Source organism: Linderina pennispora (assembly GCF_002104995.1).
Source record: "Linderina pennispora strain ATCC 12442 chromosome Unknown DL89scaffold_43, whole genome shotgun sequence".
Taxonomy (NCBI): Eukaryota; Fungi; Kickxellomycota; class Kickxellomycetes; order Kickxellales; family Kickxellaceae; genus Linderina; species Linderina pennispora.
Window position 1 is genome coordinate 19,037 of NW_024468291.1, and position 11,820 is coordinate 30,856.

At 58.8% G+C, this 11,820-nt stretch overlaps 1 protein-coding gene across 1 annotated transcript; it reads left to right on the forward strand.

Annotated features, from left to right (window-relative positions):
- Window positions 1-9,814: 9,814 nt before the first annotated feature.
- Window positions 9,815-11,004, forward strand: DL89DRAFT_325964 (uncharacterized protein; the record flags this gene model as incomplete). The annotated part of the gene is made up of 3 exons (XM_040891534.1): window positions 9,815-10,328; window positions 10,360-10,775; window positions 10,822-11,004. 3 exons carry the CDS (start codon window positions 9,815-9,817, stop codon window positions 11,002-11,004), a joined length of 1,113 nt encoding a protein of 370 aa, XP_040739484.1.
- Between the last annotated feature and the right edge of the window lie 816 nt (window positions 11,005-11,820).

Genomic DNA, 11,820 nt, shown 5'->3' on the forward strand with positions numbered 1-11,820 from the left:
GAATCCCAGCTGGAACTCGACTGGCTGGTTCAGCACTGTGTCGAAGCTCCATTTCACGCGCTCGTACATTTTGCGGCCAGGTGCCATGCTGTCCAGCGTCAGATCGACCGTGACAATGTGCCGCACGCCGCGCTCAAGCGGAAACTTTGCGGCCTGTCCAACCAAGCCCGCCGACTCGTACGAGTCCTTTCCCAGACTCAGGATCAGGCGGCCATGGCCGTCGATGGCGAAGAGGTCGCCAGAGTCGATTGCATTACTCTGGCTCAGTGCCACCAGGCTGCCGGTGGATTTAATGTACCGGGAAATGAACTGTGGGTCAATGAGCTGGGACAGAGTCATTGTGCCAGTGTAGTAGTGGCCGAAGGGGTGGGATTCAAGGAGCTGCTGGGCGCTGTGGTCACTAGGTAGGATCGCTGTGCACTGGTAATTGAACGGGTGTGTTTCGATGCACTTGAGATGCTCGCGCTTCTTTGATGCAAGGGCAGAGACGGTCACAAATAGCTTTGTTTTGCTGTGGCGGTCTGGCGGAAGCGGTACGTGGCTGCTCATTTCTGTACAGGGCGTTTTGCAGGAGGGCGAGGCAGGGGATCAGTGTTTGGCACTTTGAGCACTTTTTGCGCATCAGAGCCGTAGAACTTGAAGCCTGCTGCCGTGTCAGATGTTGTGGGCAGGGCCAGCCCCTTTTTGCCAGATGGTCCAGCTCCAAGTCTCCAGAGCCGAGCCGGTATTTTTGTGTCCGCTTTTGTGCCGAGGAGTTAGCATTGCGAGATCCGCTGTGAGCTGCTCGGTCAGGATAATCTTCCGGCTCGCCCCCCTCCTGACGCATGTGCCTTTCACGCGCACACACCTGGCTGGCCAGGCAGCGAGGCTCCGGGCGAGCCCCGCTGAAAGCACATGCCACCGAGGCACGCAAGGACACAGCGAATTGCGCTGTTTATCAGTCACCCAGCGACTCTGTTATCTCATCTTCAGACGCACGCATTTTTCTTTTCTTCTTTTCTCCTTCAGTGGGCTTCAGTACCATTTCTCGTCTTGTTCACTCTCCCCAACATCGATACTAACACAACGAGTAACGGTTTAACAAGTGCAATTCAAGTATTTTATTTTAGAATGTATCGCTCAGCAGCTACTCTCAACCGGGTCAGGGCGCTGGCACCGCTAGCAGCCAGAGCGACAATGGGCACATCGCGCATCCTCACTAGCCGGGTGGCGCGGCCCATGGCGATGCGGCACCTGTCGACCACGCGTCCGTCGCTGAACACCTCGGACATGGCCGAAGTGGAGGAGCCGCGCGAGGTGATGGAATACGACGTGGTGATTGTGGGCGGTGGGCCGGCGGGGCTTTCGGCGGCAATCCGGCTGAAGCAGCAGGCGGCGGCGGAGGACAAGGAGGTGAATGTGGTTTTGATTGAGAAGGGCGGGGAGCTTGGCGCGCATACGATGTCGGGAGCGTGCATCGAGACGGGGCCGCTGGAAGAGCTGTTCCCGGACTGGAAGGAGCGGGGAGCGCCGCTGAACCAGCCAGCGCTAGAGGACCACATGCGGTTCCTGACGGAGAAGCATGTGTTCCCGCTGCCGCACCCGCCAACTATGAGCAATGCAGGCAACTATATTGTCAGCCTGAGCAACGTCGTCAAGTGGCTGGGCGAGCAGGCGGAGGAGCTCGGGGTGGATGTGTTCCCAGCGACAGCAGCGAAAGAGGCAAGTTTCATTTTTTTTTCCCACAGATCGATTCATCAACAGTCTCACGGGGGAGGAGCCAAAAGCTGACAATCTTTTATGCACTAGGTTATCTATGGCGAGGATGGCAGCGTGCAGGGCATTGTCACCAACGACGCTGGCGTGGACAAGCAGTTCAAGCCCAAGGACACGTTTACGCCAGGCATTGAGCTGCGCGGTAAGGTCACGCTGTTTGCCGAGGGCTGCCACGGGTCGCTGACCAAGGGGCTGATCCGCAAGCTGAAGCTGCGCGACGAGGGCAAGTTCCAGACGTACGGCATTGGCATCAAGGAGGTGTGGGAGGTGGACCCGGCCAAGCACAACGCGGGTGAGGTCACGCACACGATGGGGTACCCGCTGGACTACCGCACGTACGGTGGCGGACTGGTGTACCACATGGAGGACAACAAGGTGGCGGTGGGCCTGGTGGTGGGGCTGGACTACCAGAACCCGTACCTGTCGCCGTACAAGGAGTTCCAGCGGCTCAAGGCGCACCCGTTCGTGACGAATCTGCTGAAGGGCGGGCGTGTGATCTCGTACGGAGCGCGGGCGCTGGTGGAGGGCGGACTGCAGTCGCTGCCGAAGCTGTATTTCCCGGGCGGTGCGCTGATCGGCGACACGGCCGGGTTCCTGAATATGCCCAAGATCAAGGGCACGCATAACGCGATGAAGAGCGGGATCCTGGCGGCCGACGAGGCATACAAGGCCATCGTGACGGAGGGCCGGGGCGAGGACGGGGCGGCGGTTGAGCTGCAGAGCTACGAGGAGGCGTTCAAGAACAGCAGCATCTACAAGGAGCTGTACGAGGCGCGCAATGTGCGGCCGTCGTTTGACACGGCGCTGGGGATCTGGGGCGGCATGATGTGGTCGGGCCTGGACACGATGTTCCTGAAGGGCCGGGTGCCGTTCACATTCCAGCACAAGCACCCGGACCACGCGATGCTGAAGCCGGCTGCGCACTTCAAGCCGATCGACTACCCGAAGCCCGACAACGAGATCACGTTCGATATCCTGACCAGCGTGTCGCGCACCGGCACCAACCACGCCGAGAACCAGCCGGTTCATCTGCGGCTCAAGGACCCGCAGGTGGAGATTGCGCATAATCTGCCCGTGTTTGACGGCCCCGAGCAGCGGTTCTGCCCGGCCGGTGTCTACGAGTATGTGGATGATGAGACGAATCCAGGCAAGAAGCGGTTCCAGATCAACTCGCAGAACTGCATCCACTGCAAGACCTGCGATATCAAGGACCCGTCGCAGAACATCAACTGGACTGTGCCCGAGGGCGGCGATGGCCCGCAGTACGTTGACACATAAAGAGGTACCATATGAGCTATATATAGTCCAGCACGGTGTTTTAAATACATATGAAGCACTGGATGATGGGAGGCGAGCGGAAGTGAAACAGGCCTGATAGGCAAGCGCCCCTATCTTTACATATATCTTCTTTATCTTTTCCTACCTATATTTAAGATTTTATAGTCCAAAAAGTGACCGACCGTCCGCTAGAACCTTTTAAATTGGTTAAAAAAACAAAACTCGTAAACCTCAAAGCGAGTTAGGGTGGCTTGCTCCGTAAACTCCTTTTGATCTTGTGCGGTATTTGACCTCATCGGTGAAACCAGGGTGACAAGTTGTTATTGTAGTGGTCACAGGTCTCCACTATATATCTCCATTGGTTCAGCGCAAGAGCTGCTCTCATTGTCGGTCGGCCTGATAACTTCCATGGCGTCATCATGGTGGTCATCACCAGCTGCGCAACACTCTTAGGATATCTATTTATGAGCACCTATTGAATAAGGCCATATAGCTCTTCTAGTGGTCATGCAATATTTGTACACCTGCACAGAAGCTCCGCCAGGAAGTTGCCTCTAGGCACCCTGATCTCAGTGTGCTCACTCCACCGATGCTTGCAATCTACAACAAGCTGGCACCAGTCCTTAATGCCTATGATGCCAAGGTAAATCCACTTAAGCATCTGTGCGGTGTGTCCTAGCACCGTTTTATGCCAGCACGATGACAGCGCGAAGGTTACCAGAGCAGCAACCCACTAAGTCAAACAAGCAGCAGCAGTTCTAAACTTCAGACTCGTTTTCCAGTCACTCTGTGATTCAGGCAGTATTCCTGAACGGTTCCGTCGTTCTACGGCCATTGCTGCCAATGCTTTTGGCACCACCCCTGCAACAAAGAGGCCATGCAAGAGGCGTACAGCAGCAGGAGGCGATTCTGTTGCCAGCAGCAGCGAGCCAGCGCTGAAGCGCCTACGCTGAGCAGGCCACCAAGGTGGGAGATGTCCATGACCGACATTGCACCAACAACCATCCGACACGTTCAAATGATCGGTTCGCCGTGATGCTCTTATCGACGTGTCAACCCATGCTGACTAGCAGCCGAGCTCGCATCGCGAGCAGAGTATTTCTAGTAGCCAATTGAGATCAGGGGTCTGTCAGCAAACGGAAAGCATTGACAAACAAACACCAGCCCTAGTTCGTGCTCGCACATAAAATAGCACAGGATTTGGCATGCATCCCCCGGGAGAATGCTGCGCATTCGGCTTTCTCTTCCCACTTCGTATCTATAACACAATGACCGAAACTCCACTCCCCACGACAATCAACACAGGCGACCGGCGGTCCTGGGGCCTGGGCATCACTCTGGCCAGCACTCCGACCGCCCCCGCCAAGCCGCAGACCCACGAGGCCACGGTGCGCCTCAGCTCAACCTCAGAGCTTGCCAGCCAGCCGTCGCTTATCCAGCGGCTGACCACGGGACTCTACACGCTGCTGTCATCCGGTAGCCCCACCGAACTACGGCCCAAGACGCAGATCGAGGACATGCTCGAAACCTACTACCAGTCGCAGGGCCGCGCCGTGCCCCACTGGGTCAACAGCCCGCCCGCTGACCCACCGCTGGACACTGCCAGGGAAAGCCGGGCATATCGTGCCAGCCACCGCATGTCGCGCTTTCTCGGCCTGCCAAACAGGACGCCGGTGGAGACGCCGACCCTGCGCGCTGTGGAGTCGCCCGAGTCGCCCAAACCCGATAGCGCATTCGACTCGCCAGCCACAGCTAGCGAGCCGCCGCGCATTCCGCGCACCGACAGCGGGCTGCTATCGTTCACTGGCGAGCCGCTGCAAATACCGGCTACCCAGACCACCGAGATTCTGCCAAGGGCTTCGCCAACACTGGCGCGGCAGCTGAGCCAGCGCCTGCGGTCGCCGCTGGCGCGCGTGCGTCACACACCGTCGGCGGAGCCCCGGCGGCTGCCCGACTCCTTGATGGGCACGCCGCCCATCAGCGACAGCACCAGCATTTCCAGCACTGCGTCCTCGCGACGCACGGTCCGGAGTCTGTTCCGCCGGCTGAAACACCGCTGAGGGATTTATTTGAGCACGATGAGGGAGAAAAATACACAAGAGCGGTCCCCGTGGTTCTAAAAGATAATGTCGTCGTCCACCTGCTCCGCCAGCAGATTGCGGCCAGCGCCGTGCAGCTCGCCGTCCTGGATCGCCTGCAGCTCGGCCCTATCGCGCGCAGCATCGGCCGCCCGGGCCTTCTTCTTCGACTGGATCATCTTGAGCCGGTAGAACTCCTCGCGGTCCTGCTCGTCGAGCTCCGAGTTGATGTACGCAATCGTGTTCTCGATCCGCGGAATAATCACATACTCGATGGCATTGACGCGGCGGTTGGTCAGCTTAATGACCTCGTCCAGAATCACAAACGCCGTCTGCAGCGACGCCAGCTCCACCAGCGTCTCAACCGCCTTCACATACACCACGCGTGCCCTCTGGATCTGCTGCCCGCCGCGCCCCAGCCCTGTCAGCTCGAAGCCGCTGCCCTGCGCGTCGCCCGCGCGCTCAAACGCCGGCAGAAGCACACCCGAGACGTTCTCCTGCTTGGCCGCTACCGTGAACGACGCGCGCTTGGCGCTCTCGCGCACCTGGTACGAGATGTCACCGGCTATGTAGGCCACTTCGGCCAGCGAGAACGACGCCGTCTGCAGCACCTTGCCCATCTTGAGCTTGGCCTCCTCGATTTTGCGCACAATTGCACGGAACCGCGTCGTCAGGGCCTCCGACTTGCGCTTCAGAAGCGAGTGCCCGGTCTGCGCGCCCTTTAGCCGCATCTTGGTCACCGTCAGGTTCATGCGAGTAGGAAACACATTGTCGCGGACTGCTGCCATGATTAGAACTGAAGAATTTATAGAGCTAAATATGAGCGAAGGAGAAATAGTGGAGCTTAGGAGCATGTGCGATCGTAGCGCCTTGTTTTTTTGTTTTGTTCAGGCCAGGCTGGCCCACCGCGACGGGCAATCCGAAGTCTCGGGCTCGGAGCTGATAATTTCAGCCAGCGACAGATACCCGTCCTCTATGTCCTCGTCGACACAGACCTCCGAAGGCATGCCGGGCTCGGCGCAGACGCGGATCCTTCTGCACAGAAACACAACGCCATCATCCGACTGCGCACCCACCACCTCGACCTCGACACGACGGTCGCTGGGCAGCTCATCGCCGCTTGCCGGCTGCAGCATCAAAAAGAACGACGCAAACACGATCTCGTCGGTTCTGCCCAAATCATCAATGAACTTGGACGCAGTGACCATGGATTCGGGCGCAACCAGCCGTAAGAACGGCGTGCCAATCAGCTCATCCCCGTCAACCAGCAACAGCCTGTCTACTGAATTAGTGACAAACACGATACTGGGCCCAATCGGCGTCGCCACCAGCCCAGGCGCCATTGCCTGGTCGCTGGGGCATTCCAAAACAAAGCACGCCTTGGGCTGCGTCGCCTGCGTCACATATATTCCTTGCTGGCTGACAGCCTCAGCCGCGGCCATTGCGCGCTGCGTCTCGTGCAGTGCATCGACTTGGCGCACGGCCAGGTGCGGCAGCGGCTCGGCCGGCTGCTCCGGGAACATCACTGCCACTGCCAGAATGCATGTGTCGCAGTTGAAAGCCACCAGGCGGGTGGCCACTGAGGCTCCGTCTTGCGCCTTGGCGTTCAGCCGCATTACCAGCACTGATGCGGCGTCGTTACTGTACACCGCCGGATAGTCCAGCTTGTAGGCGTCGTCGGCAATAAACCCATATGCGCTCTGTCCCAGCATCGCTGCCGGCTGGAACCCCATGGCTGCACGCACCCCCGAGGATAAATACAGGAGCCGTGTTTCCGCCGACTTGTCGTGGATCCCGATAAATGATATGCCCATATGGAATACTATGTCCAAATAACGTGTCAAGATGCTTTTTTGCGAAAGACAGAGGAGAGGGAGGCGAGGAATAATAGCATTAGTTGCTTTTTTCATCACTCGTTTTTATGCCTTGTTGCCATCCCCCTCAATCAGTCGCCACCGGGTGGTTTTTGCTTGGACCAAAGGCGGAGGCTGCCCCGCTTGTCAATGGCCTGTGTTGTGGATGCAAACTCATGCACAATGCCACTTAGATAATAGAAAAAAACTACCACGGCCGGCAGGGGTTCCACAAGACCTGCTCTTGCCTTTGTGCATCCCGCCACCGCCGGAATATCCTCATAGGAGCCCCGGCACTCTACCGTGTTGAGGGAATTCAGAGCTGCATGCAGCTGCTTATTTTATGTTTGCAACTTCGTCGGCCCGGTCATGCATGGTGTTACAAAAATAACGACTCAGGTCCAGAATGTTGTTGGCTCCAACAACACAAAAGCAAATAATGGCTGGATTGCTGTTGATGTCAGCAAAAGAATACCCTATCTTCTACTCCAGCCGCTTGGCACGGTACAGCGTCACATACGCCGTATGCCAGTCGCCGCCACCGCACAGCTTCAGAACGTCGTCATCCGTGACCATCGACACGACGTCGTCGTCGAACTTGTACCACCAGTGCGATGTCTCTGGCAGATTGGCGCCCGAGGGATCTGGTCCGCCCTGGTCCTTTTCCTTGCGCACCCACGCCATGTAGTGGCCCGAGTTGGCCGTGCGTCCAATATGCGTGATCACGCCCACCAGCTCATACATGCCGCTCGGGTTGCACCCCTGGTCGCCCTTGAACTGCGCGTCGAGCTCAAACGGCGGCAGCTCCGGCAGCGTATCCATCGCGCCTTCGCCCTGGTTATTGCGCTTGGCGAGCTTGCGCTCCTGCGCCTTCCTATCTTCGATTTCGCGCAGCCGCTGCTTGACCGGCCGCATGCGGTCCTGCAGCTCGGACGTGCAGAACTCGCTGACGTCGAGATCGAGCGGGAACTTGACCGCCTTGACGATCTTGGCGTCGACCGACTCGGACGCCTTCCAGAAGAACCGGTTGAATGCGACCGTCAGGTATTCGGGCAGACGCGCAATGCGCGACGTGGCCGTGTAGTGCGCATTGCGGCCCAGCGCCTCTGAGTGCTTCTCGATCGTCTGCTCCAGCCCTTGCTTGATGCCCTGGTGGACGTAGCTGACCGACTTGTCGATGTGGCAGTCCAGCTTGCGGAACGATTCCTGCTTCACCGTGGCCGCCTCCTCGGGTGCCTCCTCCGTCCGCCACGTGGTCTCCATCATGCCGCCCATGAACTGGTCCACCACATTGCCATTGCTGTCCTTGAGCTCGCGCCCCAGCGTCGTCAGAATTTCATTATAGCACTCCTCCGCGTCCTGCTGCCTATACCCGCCGAACTGCGGATCGCGCTCGGCGAACTTGGGGAACACCTGGCGCAGGAACTGCAGAAACACGATCGGCGCCACGCCCTCGCCCGACTCCGACAGCAGCTTGAACAGCTTACTCAGCGCTGCCGTCATATTGCCTTGCGCATTCGCCTGGCCAAGCCCGCCCGGGTACGCCGCCAGCGCCTGCTGCAGCTCCGGCACCGCCTTCATGCACTGCAGCGTTGCATTCATGTAGCACGTATTGCCCATGTTTGTCAGCCCGGCCGGAATTGCCAGCGCCTGCGCCACCTCGTTCTCGCTCATGTCCTCCATGAACTTCACTGCCTGCTCCGGCGCCTTCGGCAGCTCACCCACGGTGCCCATCATACGCAGGATCTGTCCATCCTTGAGCCCCAGGTGCGACATGTCCGTGTCGTCCTTGAGCTGTCCGCCCTTGACCAGGATCTTCTGCCGCTCGGGCGACACCCCCGTCAGCGAAAACAGCTGCATCTTGAAGATCTCCCCGGGCTGTGTCGTGTCGACGTCGACGTCGTACTTTTTGCCTTGCCAGCTGACCTTGACTACAAGTACAAAACCTACATTAGTGTTCATTCTTTATTCGGGCTGTGGTCCCCGGGTCCCAACTGCAATGCCGAACTACTTGCCTTTAACCATTCTAGAATAAGCGAAAAATGAAATGTGGTGAAGTGTATGCGATAGAGAGACAAAGGAAGGCCCGTAGCGCCAATGCCGCCTGGACGACGTCAACGAAGCCTTGTGTGTGCGTTTGTGGGCAATGACGCGTCCCGGACCAATCTGGCTATTTTTGCCTGGTGATTACAATCTAATCGTGGTATTAGCGTCTGTGCGCAGCGTGCCATCGACTTCAAGCAATCAGGGCTGGGCTCACTGTGCGTGGGGCTTTTTTTATCCGTTTGGGCTCCTCCAGCCATCGCTCCGCGCTAATAGCCACTAGACTGCGCACCACCCAGTGGTTGGTCTGCCGCGGATGCTGTCTCCAATGGGAAGGGCCCGCCAATCCCGCTCACCCCCGGTTTGTAGAATTGGTGAGACACAGACGGATATATATATATGCTTGCTGGATAGCCGAAAACACATCGCTGCCTTGCCTACCCCCTATGTTTTGCTGAACCATTGGTGGCTCATGGCCATCTCGTCTGACATAAACGGTGGGGGAGAGCGTTGCTCAGCATGTCGGACACATTCAGACTCGACCGTATCGGGTGCATGATGTGCACGGATTGGCGTGTGCATGCGAATCTGGCAGTCTCCCAAGACACGGATTCCGGCAGAGGGACAGGACAGAGCAAAAACGGGAGTGGGATTTCCGGCCTCATGACGGAGAAAGGATACTCCCAGCTACGTGACCAGGCAAGGAACTCGCTCCTACGGGTAATAAATACTCCCTCGCGCGTGGATGCGAGTGGAAGCTCCCTACCTCTCTTTCTCCTTCTCACCCCATCCAGCTTTTCTTTTCCAATGGAGTACTCAAACGGACCTGTCTGCATCAAGGACCTTGAGCGCATCGCCAGCAAGGTCATGCCCTCGGGCGCCTGGGGCTACTACGACTCGGGCGCGAACGACGAGCAGACAAAGATCGACAACATGGCAGCCTTTGACAAGTACCGCCTGCACCCGCGTATGCTGCGCGACGTCTCCAACATCTCGACAGCAACGACGATCCTGGGCCAGCCGGTGCCGACGCCCCTGGGTGTGGCCCCCTGTGCCATGCACAAGCTGGCCCACGCCGACGGCGAACTGGCGACCTCGCGCGCGGCATCGCAGCACGGCGGCGTCATGATCCTCTCGACATACTCGACGACCTCCCTGGAGAAGGTCATTGCGCAGGGCAACAGCAACATGCAGTACTGGATGCAGCTGTATGTGTACAAGGAGCGGTCGGTGTCGGAGCAGATTGTGCGGAGGGCGGAGCGTGCGGGCTTCAAGGCCCTGGTATTGACTGTGGATGCTCCGGCATTGGGGCCGCCGGCTGGTCGATGCACGCAACAAGTTCAATCCGCCAGCGCATCTGCATCTGGAGAACTTTATTGATCCCGAGATTGTCAATAATCCGGACGGCTACGGCGCTGACCTCAGCAAGAGCGCCTCGGAGACCTTTGGCGCGACCTTTGGCGCCAATGGCGACCAGTCGCTGTCGTGGGAGAACGGCATTGCGTGGCTAAAGTCCATCACCAAGCTGCCCATTATCGTCAAGGGCATCTTGACCGCCGAGGACACCAGGCTGGCCATCAAGTATGGGTGCGCTGGCGTCATTGTGTCCAACCACGGCGGCCGCCAGCTCGACGGGACTCTGGCCAGCATCGACGCGTTGCCGCAGGTCGTCGAGGCTGCCGGCGACAAAATCGAGGTCTATATGGACGGCGGTATCCGCAAGGGCACCGATATCTTCAAGGCGCTGGCTCTGGGCGCCCGCCGCTGTGTTCGTCGCCCGGCCGGTGCTGTGGGGTCTGGCATATAACGGCGAGGCCGGCGCCAAGCACGCGCTCGACCTGCTGCAGAGCGAGCTCGAGCTGACCATGATGCTGTCCGGCACACGCACCATCGGCGAGATCGACGACTCGTATATCCTGGAGCCCGAGTCCCGGTGGGTGCAGAGCTCGGTGCGCCGCCAGCAGAAAAAGGTCAACCAGCTCCGGGCCAAGCTGTAAAGCCGCATCCTCTTCTTGACATTTTGTTATTAAATCATTTTTATTATATCTGGAGCATCTGCATTGGCGGCAGAAGCAGGTCACCGGTGTCACCTGCGTCAGTCGTAGCCTCCGGGTCCTCCAGGTGGTCGCGGCGCTCGCTTTGCGACCAGCCCGTGGTCGTCTGCTGGACTTTCTTCTGGTCGTATTCGGCGCACACCGGGCACACTGGACTGTACTGCTTGATCAGCAGCGACCGGTCCAGCTTTGTCTGCAGCAGCATCCGGCGCTGGTCCCGCCGCCCATGCACTGCGATCTGCCGCCGGCTATTCGACATCGACAGCGTCGATGACTCGGCAGTACTGCGCATCTGCGTCTTGGCCAACACGTCCGGATGCAAAATGCACTTGTCGTGGAAGATGTGGCCGCACCAGAACGCCAATACCGCCGAGCCCCTGGGCAGGTCCTCGAGCGGCAGCTGGCAGACAAGGCACATCTGGTCGTTCTCGATGCCCAGGCCCTGGTGCTGCATATGACGCAGGCCATCCGACAGCACATCGACATCGCCATTCAGCACGTGCTTGCAGTCTATGCACAGCTCGACCTGCAGATGGTAGTCGTGCAGGACGTTGGTCAGCGCCCTGCGGATGCCTGGCACCGAGAGCTCCGAGGGGATGTTGCGGATCAGCTTGGTTGGGTGATGTGGGTGCCGCCGAGCTCCAGCAGGCCCAGGATGAACTCTGGCTTGTCGCGCGAGTACATCAGCAGGTCGTTCCACAGCTCCGGATCGCTCTGCTCCTTGGCGAACTCTATCGCCTTGGGCACATCCTGCAGCCG